Source organism: Myzus persicae, unplaced genomic scaffold (genome assembly GCF_001856785.1).
Source record: "Myzus persicae strain clone G006 unplaced genomic scaffold, MPER_G0061.0, whole genome shotgun sequence".
Taxonomy (NCBI): Eukaryota; Metazoa; Arthropoda; class Insecta; order Hemiptera; family Aphididae; genus Myzus; species Myzus persicae.
The window spans coordinates 76,620-104,594 of NW_019103953.1; the positions used below are offsets into that span (position 1 = coordinate 76,620).

The following is a 27,975-nucleotide window of genomic DNA, read 5'->3' on the forward strand; positions in this document are numbered from 1 at the left end:
TATTTTAATGCGAGTTTATCATTATTAAACATTTTATGTGGGTAACTATTTAAAAACGACAAACCTCTCCAAGTGAACAGCCGAGCAAAAGTATCTCGATGGACGATTTCGGTTATATACGTTAGAAAATATTATTTCTGTTTAGTATAAAATACACAATTGTTTTGCATACCTACCTCTCAAACAAAATTCGAAAGACACATACCACGAAACTGCAGCAAACATCGCCTTGTTTAATGTTAAGCACTTATGCGCGTACTTCAGTACTTGTGTAGTTGTGTTAAACAAAGACAACCATGCATAAGTAAATTCAGGTGCAGTGGCCAGTGGCGAATAATTACGATACATATCAAATAATAATTTATCGACGGCGCAGTGATGACAGTATTATTAAAAATACAGTCAAATAATGTTGATATTATGAATTATAATTATGATAATTTGGTTGAAATATTTTTTTTTTTAACGGCGAACAACTATTTACATATTATTATGTTATTAGCTTAACATTAACATTGTATATTTGTATGTATTATTGCAAAACACGTCATCTCTTCCAATAAACATTTTATCGGCCAATACGTATTATTATAAAAACATTTTTTTTTCTTAACTATAGCTCCCTTAGTCACTTAATAAATATATTTGATTCAATTAAAATCTATGCGCAATATAACCCAGGTGTACCTACACATGTACAACGCGCATACTAGTATATGATAGCTACTTTTAAAATTGCACAAAACAAGTTTAAATAGTTACGTACTTACGTAAATATTGCGTAAGTAATAACTAATAAGTATATAATATCATATAATTTATACTTTACCTAAGCCAAACCGAATAAGTGTTTTTTGACAAATAAAAGATGAGTAGGCAGGTATCAACCAATTAAAATTTTAAACAAAGTTGTATAGTTCTTCTTATATTACAGGTCATTATAGATATTAAGTATATTATTATTACTTAACATCACGATTTAAGATACACAGGTAACAGGTTAATCAACACCGTATAGAAATTAGTCTCTTAGTGCCTTTTAAATTATATTATTATAATTCCAAGTAAGTAGGTATAATTAGTTAAATGGTAGCAGAGGCTGCTCTAGGGCCCCCTTCCAAGACCGTATTTCCAAAAAAATGTATTATTTAAAATAAAATTACAATAAAAAAACATAGTCTAATGTCGAAAGTTTTCTGAAAATTGTTACTTACCGAGTACAAAACAATTAATATGGTGCATTGACTAAAGGATGTTAAATTAAAAAAAAAATAAACTGAATGAGTATGACTTGAGACGTTTAGTAGTTTGAGTTTAATAGGTAGTTAAGTCATTAAAAACAGGAACTGGGAAGATACTATTAATTATTATCAATTATGATATAATGATTGGAATAAAATGGAATGTAAATCCAAAATTTTAACGGTGAAATGGTCAGTAGTTACTAGTTACTAATTAGTAGGTAGGTACAAAAGCAATATAATATAGGTACTGGCTGTGACTAAAAATAATTCAATTGTCTTTAATTGAAACTAAATGCGTGAAAATGTAATTTATCGAAACTTCAATCATACAAACTTCAACAAATTTGTCTAGCTCATTAAATAATTAAATATGTATAACATGACCTACTGTTTTCTGGTAATATTTAATCAAGATATTTGCACAGGTCAATAAAGGCTAAATAAACATAACATATAACTCCTGATCATAGCCCATGGGTACACTTATTCCTTAACTAGTAAAATGTGTGTTGCTGTAAACAAAATGCATGTTATATTTTAAACGTGTTATTAATTGTTGAAATCTAATCCTATTATAAATACACATGGTATTGTTTTAAACAGATTATAAAAAGTAATTCAATACCTACTTTATTAACCTATAATAAATTATACCAAGTACCTACTCAGTGTAGTTGACAAATAAATGGCATCATATTTTTTTTGCGGACACATGCTTAGATAAATTAAGTTTATCTGGGTAGATTAACTATTTTTTATTCAATTATTAAATAAGTTTCTGGGTATAAAACTCTACCAAGTGCTTTGTTTTGAGAAGATTTAACTATTTATTCTTTAAGTTAGAGGTCAGAATTTAATATCTAAAGAGGTACAGATGATTTGAAAATAAATTTTCAAGGCCCAGAAAATATTTTTTTACTTAGAAGTTATTCTACAGAAAAAAATAATGAAAAAAAATCAGTATTTAAGTAAAATATTTTTGTAAGTACATATAATGTGTTTTTATAAAATCTTCTTTATTATTATTACACTACTACCTTAACATATTTTTCTGGCTATTATTACATCTGGTAATTAAAATAAAAATGTAATATGGGTATGCTAGATTATTATTACTTCAATTACATTTTCATTTCAATATTTTTGAAAATAAAAGATTTGTACAACCAAATATTTACCAATATCACTTAAAACATTTTTTTTAAATATGTATTATGATTAAGAAACTTTTGAATGCACTTATTCAAATATCAAGATATAAAAAATGTTTTGCTGAATATATTGTATTCACTATAAAATATATATACTACATAGTATTCACTGTTGCTAAATAGATCAATTTAATTAATGGAATGCTTTGTGCAGCATCTAATTTTTTATGTTATAAGATGTAATAAAAGTTTGCTAATATCATATTTGTGTTAAATATACCAATTACTTCATCAACATTCTAGTTTATTTAGCATACAATTTAAGGGTAATCGGTAAAAAAGACCAAGGAAAAAAAGAACAAGCAAAAAGAACACGGAAAAAAAGAACAAAGGAAAAAAAGAACACGGAAAAAAAGAACAATTTTTAAAAATTTTAAACAGTGTCCCACTAATCAATATTCTTTAAAAAAAAATTGTAATATAATGCATAGACACTTATGCTATATTTTTGGTATTATTTATTATTATTATTATTATTATTATTATTATTTATTATAAAAAAAAATACGGAACATAAATTTTTGATTTAGAACGTTCATCGAACTCGGAGACACCTCGAGCATAAATCTCGACTGGATTTGTACAGGATGTCATAGCCATTAATTTCATTTTTGATACTGCTTTCATAACAATTTCCATTTAAAATGTATTTAAAAAATTGAAGTATAAAAATTTAATGAAAACACTTGAACACTTCAATGACTGTCAATAGACTAAAATATGTTCACTCAAATTATAGCTATAAAGTATAAAAAAATCACCTATAATCAACTATAAGAGCACTAGGATTACTTAGGGCATTTCCAGTAATAAAAATGTATCTTACTCTATATTATTATACTAAGCTTTATTGTATTTATGTTTCGTATTTTTTTTATTATAAATAATACCAAAAATATAGCATAAGTGTCTATGCATTAAATTAAAATTTTTGTTTTAAAAAATATTGATTAGTGGGACACTGTTCAAAATTTCTAAAAGTTGTTCTTTTTTTCCTTTGTTCTTTTTTACTTGTTCTTTTTTTCCTTGGTCTTTTTTTCCTAGATTCCAATTTAAGTCCTACCATCTAATAATTGTAAGTATAAAATGTACTTGATGTTATAAATGCATACTATGTATTTTATCAATTTATCAAAACTTGATTATTATTTAAATATCAGATAAACTTATACACTTGTTTAGTATTAGTAATTGATATACAGCTATATCTTTAAGTTTAATCATTAGCTCTTGATAACTGAATAAATAAAAACAATGTTATAAAAAAAAAAATTTGAATTTGTTGTAAAAGATTTGGATTGAAATGTCTAAATAGGAATTGAACTTACTACAGGATTATATGGTAGAAAATTCAACAGATAATACGATTATGTACACTCATAATTAAAGTTTCTTTATTTTTTTGAAGACATTCTCTTTTGTTTATTAATTCTACCCTTATTCTTTCCTTTAAAATTTGATTTACCACTACCACCAAATGTACTTTCTGTAGTGTTTTCTTTCATGCCTCTTTTTTTGCCACCAAATCCATACTTTGTATCTTTTCCTTTTCTTTTATGTTGTGATCTATAAAATTAAAAAAACAAAAGTAAAATTTTTGTAATATACCTATTATGACTTTAAATAAAAAAAACTGAAAACGTATACTTGGATATATTATTTAAATTTTAAAGAGAACACAAATCATTTGCCCTCATTAATTAAACTCTAAGAAAAATCTAACTAACTTATCTGATTATGATATGATCAATAATATCCAATTTAAGGTAATACTATTTTTAAGATAATTGTAGATTAAAGAGTAAAAATTTAAATTGACAGGAAACAACTATTTTTAGCAAAATTTAATAATCATGTATGAATACAAATTTAATTCATCATGATAGATTTTTCAATTTTAAGAAGTATAATGAACATAGCTAAAATAACATTTGCTGTAAAACTCATTATGAAGAAATGTTGAATAGTTTTTTAACATTAACAATTACTATATTTTATTATATTTAATCTTTTAAATAAATGGATTACAATTTATTTGTTCTTACTTAATAAAATATGGTAATATGTATAATGTACATTTGCAATAATATCAATTAAATCAAATAACAAGTTTGTATATTTTTACAATTACTATTTCTCTAAGTACCAGATTATCAGCAAATGTACGGTTGTGTTGATTGAATAAATGGAAGATAAAAGGACCTTATATACAAAAATATAATTTTAAAAAGCAAGAATATTTCAATACTGTGTATTACATAATATTTAAAAAGATTTATCAAAAAAAATTAACTAATGTAGTATTCTGAAGTTTTAAAATTTACTATGCATGTATTTTAAATTGTATTATTCCGAATTAAGTACTATTAATCACTATTTTAGTTAATTGATATTTAAATCAAATAGTATACAAATAATAAATTTTCTTAACAATTAAATTTATTTTTGAGTTGTGTAAGTAATAAGTTTATAATAAAACAAAGTATTATAAAAATGAGTGTTTTTCACAACATCATTTTTAATTTTTTAATACAAAAAATGTATCAAAAGTTAAATATCAATTTACGTTATCTACTTCATTTAAATGTTATTTAATTTGAATAATAATTTAAATTTAAATACCTTGAAAGATTTTTTTTCTTTTCGCCGCCACCGCCACCATCATCTTTTTTCTTATTTTTCTTCCCACTATCGGTTTCCAAAAAGTCTAAATCATTTCTTAAACCTTTTCTAAACTTCTTAATATTTTCATTAAGATCACGTTTTTGTTTATGTTTTGCTTGTATAGCTGCTACTTGTTTCTCTTTAGCTAATTTCTTTTCTTGACGGATACGACGCACTTTTTCTGTTTGTTCTAGAGCAGTCTTTCTTTGTAAGAGTGCATGTCGTACCTTTTGCATATGCTCATCAGATTTAAACATTTCTGCAAAATAATCTTCTGGTCGATGTGTAGCTATATTATGTTTACGTAACAATTCTATGCCACGCATTACAGCTGTTTGGGCTTGACGGTGAAACATGGTTTCCCGTTTAAAATCATTTAAAGCTACTTCATCAATTTTACCAGCTTTAAGAAATTGTTGTTGTTCAGTAATCTGAAATAAAAAGAAAATATTTTGATAAAAATAATGACAGAAGCAATTAAAAAAAAAAAAAATTTTTATTTGAGTACATTTTGCTGGAATAATACAGAAACATTAATTTAATTAGTATATATTTTAACAAAATAATACAATTTTATTTAAATTATGTATTAAAATTTGCATGCTACAAAAAAACAAGCATGATTTAAGATTTACCAATAATTAGATTTTATCACTATAGTACGACCAGCAAAAAGTGAGCCGCGATACCAATGCTTCGGGAATTTCATCAGGGCTTCCATAATTATATGCGATTACACTTAAATACACCACTAGGACCATAACGGTCACGGCTCACTTTTCGCTGGCCATACTATAGCTAAAATTCAGTTCAAAAACCCACCTATATTTATGAAGTTTATTAATGTTTAAAAAAAAATAGTAATTGTTTGTTATTGCCCTGCTACCGATCCGTATACAATTTATCTCCCTCACCACCAGCCAACCTTACTTCAACAGTATTTACCTAATTTAAAATGTTGATATTCATGATCAATATTTATCTAGGCACATAGCTGAATCATGATTATTTGTGTGAAGCATAATAATTACACATGCTTAGTATACTAGTGATGTTTGCTGGCACGGAAAAATGGTTAAATGCTTATTCTTATTTTCAAATGGCGCTAGTGTAAATTATCTCGTAAATTATAGTATAGTTGATGAGAAAAATAAGTAACAGTACAAATAAAATCAGGACGTCTAATCTGCTTTTAAAATGTAAGGGATATTCAGGATTTTAAGAATATAAAAATTAAATACATACTTCCATTGAAAGCTCAGGAGCCATTGGAGCAACTTCAGCCACAATATCGAGTCGTTCGCTCCATGGTAAGCTACTTTGAAATGAAGCAATAGATTCTTTTAGTCCTTTCTAAAAGAAGAATAAACAATGAGTAATTTGATCAAATATTACATTTCTAAGTACAAATTACAGTATAAAAAGTATTACTTCAACTTTACTACATGCAAGTGAGACATACTACCCTATCCTTGTCCTCAGGACATTTCTATAGGACAAAATTATTTTACTTAATTAGTTCGTCATTGATAATCTCTGTTCACTCACTTTAATTTCTCTTGTATACTTTAATATTAATTTAAACTCTTTCTTTACATTTATATTATACTTCTTCTCTTTCTCCACACAACATACTAGGGCAATGATAGCTTAAAATTTTCTTATACCTTACTTAGTTTAATTTTTAAAATAGGAAGTAGTACTCATTTGATATATAGAAACCATAATGCATGCTAAATGCATAAATAATACTAATATTACTTACTACATTGTTGATGAATACTTTATCTTCTTCTACAGGTATATTTAAACCTGGCTTTAATTTTCCAGCTGCATATAATTCCAGCAACTAAAAAGAAAATTGTATATTTCACTAAATATCAGATGATAGTTATTTATATTATGTAAAATAATTGTATAATAAAAACTAATACAAAGACAATGTTTTATACTAGTCAATAATAAATTAGATAAACTTATTAGTTTATAAATCCAATCAGTTACAGTTTGTTGTTAACAACTGAAATTATTTATTTATTTCACAACCAATTAAAAAATCAGTGTGATATTTAAATTAAGTGTAATTAAATTTACATTAAAAATGTATTAAAATCATATGAAAATTTGAATAACACTCATGGAGTTTTAATTTTACATTTTTCATATGATTCATTTCATAAGCATGAATTCGTCTGTTGTTTAGTTAAAAAAGTAGTTGTACAATAGTTGTAAGTTCCTAACTCTGATTTATTTTAAAACTTACCTCTTCTTCAGAGTCGACATCGGAAGACATGACGATAGGCATTTCTAAGACAGTAGTCTCCAGTCACAAAACTATAAATTTAAATAATTTAATAGTATTAATTATTTACCAAAACACATCAACTATCTAAAATCTAACAATATTATTAACAAATAACAATTCAAACATGTGCTTCGTATTTTAAATTTTAATCATTATCAATCTCGCGATAACTCGTATCAATAACCAACGTGAACATATTAAAAGTATTTTTTTTTTTTTAGAAAAATCGTAATACCAACCTAACTATTTTATTAAATTGGTGTCAAATTTGAAATTAAAATTATTTCTATGGAAAAAATAAAAATAAATTATACTGTATATAAATTGATGTAACAAGTTATTAGATTTTTAAATTTATGAATTTAAATATAGCAACGATGTCAAATACCGCGAATACTAGAAAATAAATGTGAAATTGTTTTATTTAAACAATATAACTCAATAATAAACAATATTAAATAAATCTGTCATGATGTCGTAGAATAATACAAATTTTATTATGTATGGAAAAAATAATAGATATATGTACTATTAATTATTATTATACCATTTGTATAGAATATGAACAGCTATTACATAAAAATACACAAGTATGAAGTATTATATTTGTTGGCAAAAATTATAAATTTAAGAAAAAAAACTAAATTTAAAATATTTATTTATATATTCGGAATACTAACCTTGTGATGAGTTCATGCTTTTGCATGATACTGATGTAAAAATGTAAAAAAACTAGTTTTTTAATTATTGTTTTGCATAAAATATATATTTAAAATGTTGAGTGGAGTGATGAATGAATTGTTTAACAACAACTATGTTGATTTTTTAGGTGCATGCGTAGACCAGTATTTCTATCAGAAAAATGCTACATCAGGCAAGTTTCATCAGTAGTATCAATAGTTACATCCACAAGAAATAATTACATATCACAAGAATAACCAAAACTATGGTGAATGCTTGAATCAGGGCCGAACTTCCGCCTAGGCCAACTAGGCAGCTGCTTAGGGGCCCTTGCTTTCCTGGGGCCCTCAGGGAAACACACACAAAAAAAAAGGTATCACTCACATACATTGATTAACACGGAAAATAGTTCGTGTTTAATATAGAATATTATTGAGAGGAAGTAATTTAGAAATTAATATTATTATGTTGTGTTTTAGTTTTATGGAACCGTATATAAACACATTTCGTGGTGTTTATCAGTGATTGTTTCTTTCTATTCGATTATATTTATAGCCGAAACCCATAAATAAATGTATAGCCGTAAACACTAAACATTTTTTTTTCGGTGCGAGCAATATTGTTATAATATTTGTTTTATCTATTAGTATGTTGAATATATACAAATTAAAAGCAGTTTTTATTAATATATATTTAAAAGGGCCCTTCTTTAGTAGCTGCCTTGAGGCCCTGGCTTGAATGTGCTTATTACTTAAAAGCATTTGATACAATATACAAATTATTCATTTAGAACGATTAAGTCAACCAAAACTCTTCATACAAAAATTTAGAACTAAATGTATGAATATATAAGACAATGTTTTCAAATTTCAACCAATATTTGTGGTTCACCACCTTGAGCTGGATTGAAAGAAAAAAAAATACATACATTTTCACAGTATTATTTTTAAATTGAGAAAGTAAGTTCCAATATTCTTATACAGTTCATTGTTTTGTTTTTGTAACCTAACCATACAATTTCTATAAAATGAAAAGCATAGAAAAAAATACAAATTTACATTTAAATAATATTATAATAGTATAAAAGTTATTGTGCATTATATATTATTTATATTTTAACTAATATTGACTGAAAAATAGGTATAAAATAAAGTATCCATAGAATATTGTTATTTCCAGTAAATGTCCATTTAATTAGTAAGTACTCTTGCTATAATTGTTTGTTGACCAACCAACATTTAATATTAAATGATCATATCCATATCCGTGTAATCCTTTAATTGCTCGTTCTGCATCCAATTTGGATTTGAAATTAACAAATGCATATCCTTTACAAGCACCAGTGACCTTATTAGACGCCAAGAAAATTCGAGCAACTTGACCAAATTTGTTCACTAATTCACTTAAATCAGCTTCAGATGTACTTTCAGAAAGATTTTCTATACGGATAGCAGGTACTTCGTCATAACCACGTGAGTATGGATCTCGTTTACCAGCTGTATTTGTGGCTCCTTCTCTTGCTGATGGGGGAATATATGGTCTAAAACAAAACATTAGATTAAGAACACAATATTGTGCATAGTTGTATACCAGAATAATTTTAAGAAGATTCAACAATAATGCGAGTTATTATTTGTCTTGAATACATGTAATGTAATTATTAATCTATGTTCTTCAATAGTAGTAAGGTTTTGTTAATTTTAATATTTAAAACCTCAAAATTATTGTATAAAAAAATGAAAAATTTAAAAAATGGTTCTATAAAACCCATGTAATGGAGCATGATATATGTCTAATTTGTAAATTTAACAATAATAATTATACTAACAAAAACAAAACTGAACATATTGAATGATACAAATTAAAATTAATATTTTACTATTTGCTAAAGGTTTTACATGTATGCAAGACAAATGTGGGTATTAGATGATTTTGTCTACATACATAAAAACATTTTAGAAAATAAAAAGACATCATAGTTTTATACCTGTTGGTACTGGTGTTCTTTTCAGGCTCTGGTACCTTCTCTTGAACCAGTTTTTTATCTTCAATCACCAAACCGGTACCCTTGAGATGACATGAAAACGACCAATGCTCTCCACCACAATTTCGGCATTTAATGTTCATGTTCACATTCTTTAATTTGTCCAATGGGTTTTCTTCGACCTTGTCGCCATCCTTACCGGACAAGAATTGCATCTGTATTTCTTCAGCCGGAATCGTGGTTGAAGTATTTGGTCCTGGTTTATCATTGCGTGAATCTCCAAATTTCGCCCATGTCTTGCGCTCAGCTATAGTTTTGGACACTAATCGTTTTTCAATTTTGTAAGTACGAACTACCTTTTCTTTTTTGTCATCTTTGTTCCAACGATATTCAGTAATTATTTTCGTATTTCCGTGTGTATCAACTTTTGGTGGCGGCAATGTGGTTTTTTCCAAATGATCTTCAACCTCATCTGCCCAACTGGATTTGATCAGATCCTTATTATGCATCTTTGCACCTTTAAAATAATTAAGTATTACACGTTTATATTTTATTGATAACCAAAATAAAATATTATGTTACCTACCTAGTTGATTAGTAAATTTCAAAAGGAAAACAATTAATCCAAACAAATAATTTCCAAATAAAATCGTGAAGTCTTCGAGATTCGTTCTATTTCTGCCAAGGCGAACGAAGTTAATTCGTAGTACAATTAAATTTTACAGGACTTAACGTAAGTAAAATGCACCGCACCACAACTAAGAAGCGTGAAGGGAGGAGAAGAGAAGGTTAATTAAGAATAAACAATGATAACACAATATCACGCGACACAAAAAAATTAAAGGTTATGATACAATTAATATGGTTCGATATTTATCAACCATAATAAATATTAAAAATAAGAAAATATTAAAATTGAGCCCATTTGTTTTGTTTTTGTAAAATTAAAAATCACGATTGTGAAATTCAATAGTATTACAAAATAATTTAAGGTCAAGATTACTACAGAAACTTTGTTGTTCAAGATGACGTGGAGTGCAATGTATAGCCTATCTACATCGCCGTGTTATATTATCTAAAAAAAAAATTAAAAATTAAATTTCAAAAGTTATACTGTTTCACATAATATCATTATGTTTGATCATTCGTATGCAGTGCTCTATGCATACAATTTTGTACTTTCCGAAGTTCGGCAATTTGAATTTTATATTTTATTCATATCATTTACAAATTCAATATTGTATCTAATTATCGTAATTCGTAGTGGTTAAATAATATGGTTTTATGCGATATTTTTAATAATATTGTTGGTATTATTTTGTAAAACAATGATTTATTGTGTAATATACATTTATAAACCCGATCAAATCATTAGTACTGAAAGAATGTAATCTTTGAAAAACAAAATATTGTTCACGTAAAGAATTAGGTCTAGCATTAGTGAGTAGTGACTGGTGTTTATGGAAAGTATCCACCACTAAATTGTCATCATGTTATATTGCCTATATTAATGTCCTCAACACACGACCGACTGCAGTCCCTTTAATAATATTGCAAACGTGGATAATGTATATTGTTGTTGTACAAAATAAGTATCAAGTGAAATTCATATAAGGTACGTCAATTTATTATTGGTAAACATTTTTAATAAAATCAAGTATTAAGTTTCGGTTGATATAGATAATATATAGCATAATTTTTGAGTAATCTACAAGGAAATGTTAGATATATTGACGGGACTTGCTTTAATGACTTATTGACTTTGATGTTAAATTCATAGTAAGATAACATTAAAATATACAAACGACACTGTCAATATTTTTAAAAAAAGAAACAAAAAATTAATTTTACATAATAATTATAAAATTGAATTGCGCAATTTTTATTTGAACTGTATAATACGTCATAATTCTTAATTATATAACAGCTGCTCCCTTAAAAATGTATAATTATGGCTATGCTGCTTGAATAGTGATAATTGATAAATCGGCCCATAGTGAAAATAATTCGTATATACGCCACTGACACGGTTGTTGAACTCTGTCGTATTCGTATGTAGCCATGTAGGTCGTAGGAGTTAAGTATGTACTAATGAACAAATTTAATTTTCGAGAACTGTTATCTTAATAAATATCATTGATCAACCTAATATGGAGTGTGGACTGATGTTATACTAAGTATGAACTATGTATAAACAAAAAATCAATTCAACGTTCTGATCAGGGGAAAAGATATAGAGACTTGACACTTGAGTGACAGAATGACTTTAATACTCATGCTGTAAATATTTATATTATAATATCAACAATACGATATGTAACATTAATATTTAACATTATTTTCATACATCAACGATAAACTTTGTAGTTTCAAATCGTAAATCCATAATGATTTGTAGTGAATATAAACATGGACACGAGAATATCCCACAAGTATATGCACATAATATCATTTATCATTGTATCAATGAATAAGTTTAAAATATAAATAAATAATAGTAATAATTAATTTATACGTATCACAAGATTGAAACACCTTAACACTACATAAAAAATATTATATGTACACTAATGTTTATGTACAAAATATATATTATATTGATGATACCTACGAGTTAAATTTGATAAACATTTAAAAACAAAAATATTATTACAAACTTATGGCTTCTATAATATATAGATTAAAACGTCTGCATATTATGCACGGCAGTGTAAGGCAAAAAAAATATATTAAATAGTGGACGTCTAAGCGACGACTGCCAATTAAAATTTGTAAAATTCAATAAAATGTATAAATTTGTTGAATTTGTGGGTCCATGTATATAATATGATAACAATTATAAAATAAATTTTATAATTAAAAAAAAAAAAGCTAAACGAAATTATCCCTGGCTTACAATACATATTAATCATGGAGATGGAATGGTGAAATGAGTATTGATCTCACTAGGTATTTTCATATTATAATTTAGAGTCATAAGTATCAATTACTATTAGTTAGTACCTGCCTACGTAGTCGTCTCAATTCATTAGTAAATTGACAAATAATTCAAATCGAATGTAGGTAGGTTAGGTAGTAGGTACCTATGTTTATCGAGATTTATCGGTTTTCAATTCAATTTTTGCTGTATTGATGTCGATGTGCGGTATAATCTTTCAGATGACCCGTCGATCTGCAAGTGGTTTTTTTTTTTGCCCAACACTAAATGATGTGCAGTAACAAATAATATTATTGAAAGAGAGAGAGAGAGAAAGAGTGAGGGAATAAAGATACAACACGGATACGTTATAATAATACAATAATATCGTGTAAAGAAAAGTAAGAGTTAAGAGTTCAACGGATTTTGGAACCACGTGTCGAGGTCATTGCTGTTGCCGTTGCTGCCGGTGCCGTCGTCTCCATCGGTGCGAGGACTGCGGGAAGTGATCCTCAGGTCGTTGGGCAGATCGTAACAACGGCACACGCAGCACGACGGGAACCTGAACCAGTCGGAGAATATTCCGCGACAGTCATTGGACGGGTCGTAGGCGAGCAGCCTGTGCAAGCGGTACTGCTGTTCGCATCGACAGCCCTGGCGGCAGAACATCTGCTTGTTCTCGAACCTGCGCAACACGATATCATATTGGTATTAATGTATTATACTTATACATACATGTGCGAATATAATATTATGTTTGTTAATTATTATTAACAATATATTATATTATGTTTGTTAATTATTATTGACAATATATTATAAGTGTATACATATTAAACTCTAAGTATGCAATTATTTTGGTATAAACTAAAATAAAGCAATACAACTACAAATTATTTATTATTATTTTAATCTTAAGAAAAATAGTGAAACTGGAGCTTTTTCTAATGAAAAATTAAGTGTTACCGCTCTGTATACGATAAAATAAATCAATAAGGTATCAGTTATTGCTGCAAAAAGAAGTAGAGCGATACTTCCACAACCACTGAAGTTTTTTAATTAATAGAGAATATTTTAATGTTTAGAATGTAGGTACAACATAATAGACAGTACCTCGGCTTATATAGTTGTATCGATATAAACTGCTTATAATATGCCCTATTAATTAACTATTATTGGTTAAACGTTCCATTATATCCTTTAAAGAAATGCATCAAGTAACCTATTAACAGCCTCTCATATGATAATTAATAATAAATTTCAGTTTAAAAATTTGATCTTCTTTAAAATTTGGTATTTAATTTTAATTGAAACTAGCAGCGGTAATTTCTAATTACATTGGTTTTCATAAACACAACAATTTTTAAATGATACAGACTTATAGCATATTACTATATTAGTATCTCCATAGTCAATGAATCAACCCGTGTATGGTAATATTATAAAATATTAATTATATTGATTATTGACTACTCAATACTCACGTGCATCGCTCCCAGTGAACGTACTGCTCGAACGGGTAGAGATTGAGCAGAGCGAGCACTTCGCCGCGAGTGTTGTTCGCCCAAAACGGCGCGACCACCTCTTCCTTTACCGGGCAAGCGTTACTGCAAGAAACAAAAACACGCGGTTCCACATAATCGAAAAAGATATATTATATTATTATTATTATTATTATTATTATTATTATTATTATTATTATTATTGTACTATCATTATTCAAAGCTCCAAAGGCAATAACGCGTTCAACGGAAAACGTTCAGTTTTGCTCGTTATTGGTCAATTGGTTTGCTTTGAAAGACAAATGTCATATTATTATATGGTCGCGTTACGTACATGACTAGTAATGGATAAGCTCCAATATAGTATGATAAAGTGAAAATAATCCGGATAAATTCCCTTATATACTTAATTTCTTTCATCCCGACGGCACCCGCTTGTTAATAAACCTGCTAAATTGAATTTTCTTAAACAAATCAATTCGTTTGTTATAAAAAGAAGTTTTTTTTTTTTTGGTTTAACGGAGGATTGAAATTCTGAATGAAAAGGAGAGATAGGTGGTACGGCACTGCAGGTACCTATTAGAATTGTTGGTCTACCATACATTATACACAACATACACCCCTAAAGTTGTAAACTTTAAAACTTATAATATAACGACATAAAGAACGTGATGCTTGATACTTGTACTGCATAGGCGTACATTGGGAAAAACCCCCCAAAAATGCACGAATCCTTTAACCAAAGTGTTTCCTAACTTGACCTCGTAAATATAGTAAATTATGTTAATTCGTATCAATTGATATTTCTACCCAGACCCTCCCACCAGATTTTTAACTACATTTACGCCTATGTGTATATTTGATTTATTTCCCATCACAATACTCGATTTTCTTATCTTATTGTACAAGTACAGCGTACTCACATGCCTTTTGATTTCTGAGTGTTGTCCGTGCCGCCATCGGTGGACTCCTGGAAGAATCCCGGTTGCTCTTGCACCTGGTCGGTGCGCTGGGTCGACGCTATCGGTTCGGTGGTGGTTTCGAACTGCAACTGGTCGTCCACGGTAACGTCTTCCGCGGTGCCGTCTTCTACGTCTTCTTCGGCGGTGGTCGTCGTGGGCGGCATGACGTCGGCCACGGACGCGGCGGTGACGTTGGACGGCCGGGCGGTGGACGTCGTGGTCGTGGTCGCGGTGGTCGCCGTCGCCGACGTTGCCGACGTCGTCGTAGTAGAGCTGGTAACGTTGCTAGCTGTAGCGGTGCCGGTTGAGGTCCCCAAAGTAGGTACCGGTGGCGACGGTTGAGAGTCGTAGCGGTTCAACGACGACTCCTCCCGGCGGCGGTTCCAGACGCCACCTTCGATGTCGTTGGTGTCCATGTCGGCGCGCAACACCGATATGTGTCGCTGTTCGCCGTACATGCGTTTCATCAAACCGTGATTCTCGAAAACGAACCGTCGGACCGCGTGCCTGCACATGATAATATGCAATTCAATAAAATAATATCACAACGACAGTGAAGAGAAAACGTGAGAAATCGTGATTTCGGGTGTAAATCAAATAATATATTATGCATGGTATATATTTTAGCCATAATTCCTTAATGTGAGTCATTCAAAAAATTGCACACGTTTTAATTTGGCGGTAAATACCTAGTACTTTTTATGCTCCATTAAAAGGCACTAAAAATGAAATTTATGAGTAATGCTTTACGAAATTGAATTTTTAACTGTATGACATAGTATTATTTAAAATATTATACTATATTAAGAGTTGCTGACCGACACAATTACTGTACTTTTACATAGGTATTGATTAAGGTAACATTTATACACAGTAAAATACAATCCCAAGTATTCGCCTGTAATATAAATCATTTCATACAATCAAACTGTGTTTTCGCGATTCCACCGTCTCATATATAAATTTTGAATTTTAGTGTTTTTTCATACAACTTCCACGATATTGGTAACTCATAAGCTATACCGTAGTTATACCCATCTATTATCTAGTATATTATGTGTTACTGTTCAAAAACAAAAACAAATTGAAGGAGATATTATAGTAGTCGTGATATAATATTCGATAAAATTGTATGCAAGCAAGTTTCGAGGGCGTGTTTTTGGCGTACTTTAAATAATTATAATAATTGTATTTAAGTAAGCATTACAGAATCTAAAAAATTAAAATGTGCACGAGAGTTGTAATTCAAACTTTTTATTTTTAAATTGCTGAAAACTAAAATAAAAACAATCATTGATTACTGACTAGGCAATGTTCACAAAAATTATTAAATATAGCTCTATCAGTGGTTTTAACTTTTGATGCTGTCTTTCAAGGTCAAGCGTAACGTCACGCGAAACGTATAGGTAGTTTTAAACACGGCAGTTTTGTTACAATAGTCAATAACGATTAACGGCCCATTGTTCGGATCACGATAACCGGATAAAACGTGATTACGATAAAGAAATAAACTATAAAAGCATCGGTCTGCCGCAAATCGACGTCTGAAATTGTAAAGTGTGTCGATAGTTTAACAGCCATCCCCAGGCTATGATATTGTAAAATACTAAAATGTAATGTTATGTTTAATATTCTCGTAATTATTATAATATGATGTATGCATCATATATATGCATATGAATATTGTACATACAATATGCAGTATTATAGTTTAGTGTAGGTAAGGTGTACTTGGGCCCTGTGGTTATCCATGTTTTAGATTCTGAGCGGAGCGGTGAATGTATGTGTTAATTTTTCAATAATGCGTTTTATATTATTATTATTATTTTTTTTGTTCCAACATCATATTTTAGAGTAATAAAAATGCTTCAATTTTCAACTTTTAAAAGTTGTGTCGAAGGTAAAAATTCCAAGTACTTTTCAAAATAACTGCAAAAAAAAAAAAAAAATTAAGAAAAAACAGAATTTTTTTTGCATAACCGGTTTTTGAAAAAATCAATTTTGTTATTTTGAACTCAAAAACGAATAACCGTGGAAACCTGAAATATTTGTATCAAATGTTTAATGTTTATACTATCTTTTTTTATATATGGTATTATAATTATATTACAGTTATTTAAAAATATTTTAAAGAATCAAAGGCACGATTTTTTTATAAACATTCAAAGTTCAAATTTAGATATATTTAAAGTTTAAACAAAGAATTAAAATTTTAGTTATTTTTTGTATCTATAATCACAAAATATTATTCGTGGGAACTTGAAGCATATTATTATATATTATATACGAGCAATGAAATTTAAAATGCAAATGTTTTGGCAAAAAATAATTCAAACTACAGTACCAATACTATTACTAATAGTAAAATAAACTACAACTACTTGAACATAAATGATGAATATATTATAAAATATACTTGGTAATATAGATCTTTGCTCGCAATCGTTTATCGTATGCAATGATTATTATTGAATCAAAATTTAACACATTCAATCAATACAGTGCTCGGCTTACTTGGTGACGACGTACACTGGACAGTCGACGCCTATACTGTACAGCGGAGAAATTACCTATTCTCCCCCTTCTTTTGTGGTGTTAATTAGAGTTTCATAGTAACATATACTATTATCCAATAAATAATAAGGGATGTACACAAACATATACACTACATACAGTTGGACTTAGTTAACTTAAGGTTGAAGGGACTGGCCAAGAAGTTCGAGTTATCCTAGGATAATACAATTTAATAGGAAATTCGAAATTCTAGGAACCGGGAAAAAGTTCGAGGTATTGACTATTTAACTTAGTTAACCAAGTTGCACTTCTTGATTATAACACTGCCCATAGCTGCTTCTAATTGTTTTAGTTGTCTTGCTGACTGACTCATCAATCCAATAAGTACACTCCCACAGTTGCATCCGGTATAGACGGTACAGTGTATATAACTAATAATTAGTAACAACGACCATTGAGCATGAGTACAGTAGCACGCATCATGTTGAATTTAAAGTAGGTATTGGTATGTAACATAAAAATATATTATGAAATTTAAGAACATACTTTGTATTTGGTTGAATAAGAGTCTTCTTAAATACTTCATGTTTCTTTTATGATAATCATTTAACTATTTAGTATGAAATTCGCTACTTTTCCTTCAGAATGTATAATAGGTTTGAGTATACCTCATAACTGAGTTAGATGCTGTAAGACCAATCTATGAAGAACCTTGTATTAAAATTGTAAAGTACAAAAATTAAAAATGAAGAATTTTTAGATACAAAGTAATTTGTTATTGTTCGTAATTTTGATGAATTTACTTTTGAAATTTTAAAATTACTATATTTAATATAGGTACCTACATTGCGTATTATAAATACAATTGTACATTGTATTAAGAACTTTGTATTACATATTTACAAGGTAATAATTACAAGGGTTTCATTAAACATCAACATTATTAAAAAAAAAAAAGTCAAACATTTAAAATGTCTATATATGGTAAATTATTTTGAAAATTATATCTACATCTATAAAATATTATAATATCTTTATATTGGATTATCTGACTCTAAGCTTTCCGAGCTATAAAATGTGTTTCATGCGTATCCTATACGATTTTAATGGGACATTTTTAAATTTTTTTAAACAAATTTTGACCTGTACCATAGTAATAATGAAAAAAATTGTCTTTATATTTCATTATAAAATGTATTTAATTTTAATTTTTGCACTATGCAATGTCGGCCTGTGACTTTAATTTTTTTAAATAACACGCGTCTAGGATATATAGATCGGATTATCACGTCACTGTATGTACTGCATATTATGTCAATTATTATATTTATTCAACACGGTTCAACCCGTTTATTAAAATAAAATATTTATAAAATAATAATTCTTATTGTTGTATCAAGTCTTTAAAGATATCATCTTTTGGGATATTATTAACGAAAATATATTATAATAACACAAAATGATTAACCTTGACCCAAAGAAAAATCCAGAAATGTTTGTGTTTCGTGGAAATACTCTAGTTTTCCTTGAAAATACTTAAACTATAAACACTATAGGTATACTTTCACCGTGTCCCTAGAATATGCGTCTTATCAGATCCCGAACACAAACAAAGAACATCACCGTTTAAATCTAGAACTTTCACTCGCTCGTGTCACATTAGACATACTTTCACCTACATTTATGCGTGTGTTACATAAATCATGACAAACAATATAATGGGCAATTTTTTTTTCATTCATAACAAATAACCTACGTATATTTTTGGGTAACAATGTGGTTTTTGCTTTCTAAATATTAGGTCATTGGGACTTTTGCGTCGCAAATAATATTATAATATATTACCACGGGTACGTTGATCCAGGTACCATGCACCATGATTGAGTGTTAAAATCGCACGGCAAATCTGGAAATTTGGCTCTTGCATTTCGATATGGTTTTGTGCAGGTGCTATAACCGTCGTAACCGTAACCATTGAGCTCCAACGGCAGCTGAAACAAATAATATATTATGTTACAGCAAAAATAATATAAATGTTTCGTAGATATAATATTTACAACAAAAATCTAGATATTTAATATTATTTTCTTTTAAAAATTTCTACGCAATATCGAAATTTGAGAAAAGTATGACCTGCTTTATGTGTTATATAGGAGCGGTATGTCGGGCAGAAGAAAGGAGCCGTGAAAGTTAAGCGTTGGCATTGGAAACTGTGCCATGTGGCGGCTGACGGTGATTTTTATTGTGCACACAATGTCAAGGTGCCTCAACATTGCAAGGATGAATTACGATTATTTTTTCGTCTCGTGAAGCATAATAATACACGCTAAATAACTATATAATACGCGTATATCATACACTATGTGGACAATGGCTATCATATTTTAGTTACGGTTCCCCGGTGTCGAAAATAAAACGATCGGATTTCCAATTAACGTCTTCGGCAAAAAATTATACGCGCACTCGAAAACGCCACCGACGATTTTCGTATACATATTTATTCAATTAAGCACAATATAAATGTATAATACTATAACCACTCGCGAAACAGTCAAAGACCTCCTCCAGTGGTGTCTTTATCTCACAAGGACGAATGAATTATTAATAAATTCATGTACATTGTACAGGTGCAGTATACACCGAGCGTCCGCGCTATATTATAGTGTGTTGTGCAGCAGTGTAGTAATAATACATGGAAACAATATTGTAATATGGATACGAACCGCTAGTTTCGCAATAAATTCGCGGATTCGACGACCTCTGCGCGGTCAATGATGAACGTTATTTTTTTTTGCCACCAATCTGGTCTGACCACTTTAAACGTACTCTACGTCACGCTTTACGTATCTATATTATATGCACACAGTTGTTTCGGGTTTTGCTCATGAAGATCGCACTCGATATGGGACCGCGGTGGTTGAGTCTTGTCTTTTACCTACCAAGTAATTATTATTTAATACATTTCTACTAATAAATATTTTTACTGCTCTATACTTGTGAAATGTACACAGACAACGTTATAAAACACAGCATTTAGGCATATCCGTTGCCCGTTGGTCAGCAATTTATTATCCAAATGAGCAAAGTACTATACATAGTCATATAGTCTATAATGACTAATGAATAATGAGTAATGAGAAACCAACCAGTTCCGTCAATCAATTTGTCGCTATGGATTACGAATTGGTATTAGTAAGTACATATTAGCTATAGGAAACGCGGAAAGAACACGATACTTTAAAATTAAGCCATATCACGAAATTTAGAATATACATTAATTCTCAGTTGGCAATGGAGCGGGCAATGACAACCGGACAGTAGAGACTTTTCAAACATAGTGTACAATACAGTATTGTTATTATTATACCTACCAATAATAACATAAACAATTGCACGTACCTATATACGTATGAAAATGTGTGCAATGATCACACAGAAATTAGTTTTAATAATGTATCTACTATCTAGCATTTATTATGAGAAAAAAACAATTTTCGGGGTGAATGTAAATAAATGTATTCCTGTATTCCGACAAAAAGGACAAATAATATAAGTGAATGGTACAAAATGTGCGCCTATTGGTTACACAAATAGATGAGAAGGTGCGCCGACCGAATATGGAATACCTTACGTGTTTGCTCTTTGATAGGTTATAATCTAATAAAAGAAATCAAATACAATTGTTCAGTTAATTTCAAGTACCATATAAGAGATGATTTCGTTATATGGTTTTAACACTGAATGTTAAGCTAATTAAATTAAAAACGTATTGGCATTATGAAATTAGATATATTCCTCAGGGTATTTCATAATATAAGTTTAAACTATTACGTTGTAGTCGTTGTACTATGTTAGAATTATAACCAACATTGTTTATTTAAAAAATAAAAAATTGTAAGACCTGATACTTTTATCATATAAAAATAAAAATAATTTGATTTAAGTATAATGATTATCGTTATAAACAGTCTTCCGTATTGAATACAAGTTAATATTCTATATTTCCATATCATGGTCACTGTTATTATAGGTGTCTACTTTAAAATATAAAACGTAATATCATTATTTTTATTTTTTATGTTATGTTATATTCAATAATTTCAGACATTTTGAAAAGTTGATTTTAAATATTACAATATATTGCGTATATAATACCAACATAAAATAAATATAAATATGGGTACATATCTTTAAATATTTGTGTTATTAGGAAAATAAAAAGATTATGTTAATAGCAAAAATGAACTGTAACATTGGTTACAATATGAATACCTGTCAATTGTCATTTGCAATTTGTCATATTATTAGGTTTGATAAAATGATGTACCATAATACTCAACAGATACCTAGTTCAACATATTATTTACGGAACAGCCTACTATTCCATATGCGGCACACCTCCTCCAAGATTTAAATGTAGCTATAAGATCGTTCACGAATCATAAACAGGCTGTGAATTAGATTCGTTTTTGAATAGTTCTAAATTTATTTATTTTAATCGGGTCGGATATTGTGGCTTATCTCGATATTATGAGTAAATCTAGGTAATAAATGTAAAATATAATAGTACATTGTATTAAGTATTAACAGTAAATATCAAAAATATCTTTGATAATAAGATAATATTAACTCGGTCGAGGGCATTGGTCCAGTTTGGTATAGGTACAATCGACCGCACTGGAAAGGTGAAGCTCCGACCTTCACCCTGCCTTGCCGATAGCTCTTCCTCTTCCTGCTCCTGACCACGCGCTTTGTTAAAACCTCATTTTATACATCGTATGCTCGTATTCGGTATTACTACTTACCCGCACATACGTACTCACTACTCTCATACAATAACGGCTAAAAATTATTTTATTGAGGCACACCATATTATGCTCGTAACGAAAAACGTCCAATGTTTTATTTTGTATCAATAATCAGAGTTATGATAGGACTGATATGATTGGTACATAGGCGATTTTCAAGACGGAGGAAAATGCAAAGAAAAGTGATTATCGCCATGTTGCACCCCCGAAAGTTTGTGTATTTTATTGGGCATCGGACCCACCCGGGAAGTGTCCAACGGAACAGATAAAAAAATAAAAGTTTGTTTTAACTCTTCAATACTTATTATACGTATTTACATAGGTACTCATGCTACAAGTAACGTGTTCAGTACCTATGTATTACTATTTATTAGAATACGTATAATTTGACATAAAAATACTCGCTGTTGCGCACGTCACATCATAATATAATATACAATAATATCAATATGATAGTAATATAGGTATCATATTATAAGTTATAAGTCATAGGTAAAAATTTGTTTAGCAATTTTTTTCCTCGCCGTTCCAAATTATCTGACATTATTTTAATTTATAAAAAAAACACAAGCAATTAAATAAGAAACCTAGCATCGTATGGTTGTTGAACCATGAACAATAATTTGTTTAATGACGTATACGGTATACCTACATCCGTCATAATCTTAACCACACATCAACATCATTATAATATCATCAATTAGTACTTACTGCCCAAAGGAATAGTATCTTTAAGTACATGAGTCGTCCACATGCAGTACACTGTAGGGGCGCGCGCGACCACGCACATGGGTTTTACTGAGCTCGGCCGGGTGTCGCACGCGAGACTGACTGACTGGCCGGACGGCGACGACGACGGCGGCGGCGACCACGAAACTGGGTCAGCAGCAGCTCCGTAGCGTGGCATATACCGTTACGTTTAGCCTACTCGGACGACGGCGGCGGCGGCGGTGGAGTAGAAGAAGAAGACCGTACAAGACGAAGAATGAGTCGAAGATCGGTGGTTCCCACGCGCGCACACCGCCGCCATCACGTCGACAGCGCCCGCGCACGTAACACCCGATCGCGTCGCTCACTTTCACCAGCCGCCGAGTGTGTGGATATATTAGTAATAATATTATTATTTTATGACGTGCCTACACAGCGTATTAAATGATAACAATGTGATCATAATAACGATAATGATAATTAATAATTCGAACGCACGTGTCCCATTATAATATTATTATTATTGTAGCAGCCGAAGACGGAGTTCGCGGATATCCCGGCGCGATTGAGCGCATTTCCCTTTTTTTCGTCCTTATTGTTTATTGTTTATTTCGTTTTTCGCGCCCCCCTACAATTACAATAATAGACACAGTAACGTTTGTTTGTTTTCGGCGCACGTGCGTATAAAAATCGAATTCGACCGAGATCGGTCAAAGCGTGGCGGCGGCGGCGGCGGCGTCGACACTGCCGTTTGATTATAATATTATTTTAGGTACATTGAGGAATACCTATATAATATTATTTTTATAAATGTATACCCACATAATATGATATATTGTTTACGATATACTCAATACCTAAGCATTAATATTATAGTTTTGTAAATGTCATTTTACACTAATTCTACTTTATGGTTAAACAAATATTCAACATACAAATCATTGTTATTTTTTTTAAAATTGTTGTTCGGCTACGCTATGTAAACTATACAGTATCTATGGTAGATATGTATCGGATATTGACGATTTGAATGTTGGAAACCACTTTGAAATCAAGTTCAAACCTCTAGTATAATCATCATAGAGCACTATTGATTTTCTCGGGTACATTCGCAGATGCTTTAAATTTATAATGCGTACCTATTCAACTGCTTATGTCACGTTTAAGTCTCCGGCCACGACCGCTCGACTTGGCCGATTTGGCATTCGTTCAAATGCATGTATAATTTCATGTAATCATTTGCGCTTCAGAAAATAGAACCGCATTACGTTATTAATTAATATAAAATATACCTTTATAATTTTGATCCGTTGGTAATTATCGTGATCAAATTTAGGTAAAAGAACAATAATATGGAATTTGTGGTATTATATGTAGTAGGTACGAACAGATCTGTTGATATGTGGGATTTATTTTATTTGTTTAAGAGTATTATGTATATGTAATAAATGCAAAATTTTGTTAATCATAAATTGTCATATTTTTCATCGATATAATATTACAGATATGATACTATATACAGAATACCTATAGCCCATACGGCTATATACATACGTGGCTACTTAGGTACATTATAAATTATAATAATATTATTTAACAATTTAATAACTTTAAGTAATGACTTTAAAAAAATACCCAAATAAAATTTCAAATTTTCAAATATTAAAGGAATGTAGTATTTACTACAAATAAATAATGTTACCATTTCTACGAACAAAATATGTTTGATTGGCTACGTAATGTTTTCAAAGTGTATGTAGCGAGAATGCTAGAAGATAATAATGGTCACGAATGTCATCATTGATGAGTAAAAACATTGACTGAGAACGAGTTTTCGTAAAGACTGATGATAAAATTGGAAATAAATAATTTACAAGGTAAGACAATGTGAATTAAAATAAAATGTTAATAAGTTTGCGCCTAAAACCTACATAGTTATTATTATTAAAACTATTTTATATAGAAATGAATATTGATAATACTAATACGTATAAATAATTCAAAAATGGGTTCCATACGATTTAAAAAAAAAATAAGTTCTTGATTGAAAATTTAAAGGAAAAAAGTTTTTTACTAGGTTTTTACCTAAAGTATTTTTTCCATCATAAGAATATTAGACCGTTGAACTATAGTAATTTGTCCCTGTAAGCTCTTTAGTCTTTAGGAATATTATATTATGGTTATAGTCCTTATGGAACATTTTAAAGCAACTTCTTTAATTAGATCTATATCTAGTCAAATAAAGGAATATGAGCTCTCGGTTAAGTATAATTGCGGTTTATGACCTCTGAAGGGCAACGAACGTTTGGACAAAAAACAAATTTAACTGTATCTACGAATGAATGAATACGCTTGTCCAGCATGAATGTTTCAATGTTTGTATTATTACATCATAATATATTAAAAAATGAATCATTTATTATTTTTAATTTATCAATTTATAATTCTAATGAATGAATTGCAAATAAGCAATCGTATAATATTCTGATATTCGTACACCTAACATAAACATTAAAATACCAAAGTACTTAATGATTATCTAACATGGGCGACAAGATTGAAAAAAAGTCATTGAGTACTCTGAGTGAAAAGCCCCTATAGGTCCCCCTCGGCCATTAAAAGAGTTAGTAAAGGCTTTATTCATCCATTCTTTGGATTAAAATCCAATATTCCCTATAATATAATATACTAAGTAAGTACATATAGTATTTAGGTATAAAGTGATTAAGTATAGCCATTGTTATTTTGTAGTATTTACTATTTAGTATAAATATATATATTAATATTTTATACCTATTGGTTTTGGTTATTACTTATATTACTTGTTTATTGTCGTTATTCTAACAAGCTAACAGGGTAGGTAGTTGTTAATATGTGGTATGTAGTGTTAACCAACGGTAAATCTAGTTATCCCAAATGTATTAAAATTTTTCTGTTTTCCCAAAATCAATTAAAATAACTCGAATATTTGAAATATAAGCAATAATCAGATTTGTGGGACAACATTATACACGGGAAACTCGAATTAGTTTTATGAAAATATCATCCGCAAACGAAAGGAACTCGAAATATTTATGATGTAACATATTATAACATAGGTAATTAATTATTATATTTTATATTATGTATTTTAGAGTAAGTATATAAATTATATACCATACAGTATATACAAGATTTAAATGAGAGGTCATATCAATTACCGTACAACAGGGAGGCGAACCTTTTTGTACCAGCATGTCAAATAAAAATTTTGGTTGGATTTTGTTTTCCCTGCGTGTCAACTAACTCGATAACCCTTCAATTTTTTTTTCAAATACTTTAATATTATCAAACTTTTACACATTCGTGTGTATCACTCTGTGACACGCATGTCATAAATTTGCCATCTCTGCCGTATAGTATATAGGTACTAGGTATATCTATACTTACCTATTGAAAGTTAAAATATTGTCTGTCTACTACCAAACTAAATGATGTTAAATTATATTAAACATTGAACATTTTGATATTAATATGATGAGTATTGATTATTGACAGTTGAGTATGATGTAATAATAATGCAATAGTTATAATGTAATATATCATGGCGCGGTGTCTACCCCTGAGTGTACGCAGCCGGTGTTGCTAGTTCCAGGATAGGTGTACACCCGGGGTTTTTAGCAATAAATCCTTGCCACACAACTACACCTGTTCAAATCCCCCCCCCCCCACGGTACCAGGCTAATGATCTTAGTAGTTCTACCCCCAACCGTACCACCACACGCCCAAATGGTTTATGTTGAAACGGGTTTCCCCCCATGATAATACAAATTTAAAAAAATATATATATCATATCAAAAATTAAACCCAATAGTTTACTCTGTCTTAAACAAGAGTATACCTACTTACCTATGTAACCTCAGGCGGTGACCGATTTTCGTTCGATTCAGTAAGACACTCGGACCACACACATTGATTAAATCAGTTATCTTAAACTTTCATCATCAGCTTTCGTTTTCGACCATTTTTCCGTGGAAGGATTTTCCGAGTGAATTTCAAAATTAACCTAGAAAGTTTATGGTACTGGTGAGTAACATTTTTGCAAAAAAAAATTCAAAAATGTTAGTTTTAACTTCTAACTAGGTAACTAGGAAAGAGATGGAAAACAGTGTTCCAGCGAACATTAACAAATTTAAAGAAAAAGTAGCGTTTGTGACTTTTCGGCTTCTAACTAATATAAATTACGATCTTGAAATTGGAAAAAAAAAAAATTGAAAAATGTCAATTTTATTTCTGCTTGTCTTCAAATTTTTGGAGTGCTTAGAAAAAATACTCCAATTTTTGACTTCAGCATTTTTTTTGATGGAGAAGTGAATAGAAACATAATTGCATAATGTCAATAACTAATAAGTAATAACAGTTTTTTATAATTCATAATGTGTTACTTAATAGTTAATAGTATACAATAAAAAACTAGCAATTTGTTCATTGTCAAA

General features: G+C 29.6%; 3 protein-coding genes across 6 annotated transcripts; all 3 read right to left on the reverse strand.

Moving 5' to 3' along the window:
- Positions 1 to 3,827: 3,827 nt before the first annotated feature.
- On the reverse strand, positions 3,828 to 7,573 carry LOC111036815 (probable rRNA-processing protein EBP2). The gene is made up of 5 exons (XM_022319029.1): positions 7,383 to 7,573; positions 6,885 to 6,968; positions 6,365 to 6,472; positions 5,078 to 5,550; positions 3,828 to 4,021 (listed from the first exon to the last, which is right to left on the reverse strand). The coding sequence occupies exons 1-5, from the start codon at positions 7,422 to 7,424 to the stop codon at positions 3,850 to 3,852; spliced, it is 879 nt and encodes a 292-aa protein (XP_022174721.1). The 5' UTR covers positions 7,425 to 7,573; the 3' UTR covers positions 3,828 to 3,849.
- A 1,457-nt stretch (positions 7,574 to 9,030) lies between these two features.
- Positions 9,031 to 10,887, reverse strand: LOC111036816 (eukaryotic translation initiation factor 3 subunit G-like). The gene is made up of 3 exons (XM_022319030.1): positions 10,676 to 10,887; positions 10,093 to 10,606; positions 9,031 to 9,645 (listed from the first exon to the last, which is right to left on the reverse strand). Exons 2-3 carry the CDS (start codon positions 10,596 to 10,598, stop codon positions 9,300 to 9,302), a joined length of 852 nt encoding a protein of 283 aa, XP_022174722.1. The 5' UTR covers positions 10,599 to 10,606; positions 10,676 to 10,887; the 3' UTR covers positions 9,031 to 9,299.
- A 1,449-nt stretch (positions 10,888 to 12,336) lies between these two features.
- On the reverse strand, positions 12,337 to 27,911 carry LOC111036810 (protein spaetzle 4). Of its 4 annotated transcripts, none has more exons than XM_022319015.1 (5): positions 27,389 to 27,911; positions 19,830 to 19,975; positions 15,432 to 15,977; positions 14,491 to 14,613; positions 12,337 to 13,691 (listed from the first exon to the last, which is right to left on the reverse strand). In XM_022319015.1, exons 2-5 carry the CDS (start codon positions 19,853 to 19,855, stop codon positions 13,415 to 13,417), a joined length of 972 nt encoding a protein of 323 aa, XP_022174707.1. In that variant the 5' UTR covers positions 19,856 to 19,975; positions 27,389 to 27,911; the 3' UTR covers positions 12,337 to 13,414. The 4 variants fall into 4 exon arrangements, with proteins under 4 accessions (XP_022174707.1, XP_022174706.1, XP_022174710.1 ...); XM_022319014.1 differs by lacking the exon at positions 27,389 to 27,911 and adding an exon at positions 23,504 to 24,041; XM_022319018.1 differs by lacking the exon at positions 27,389 to 27,911 and adding an exon at positions 20,708 to 20,810.
- Positions 27,912 to 27,975: the final 64 nt, after the last annotated feature.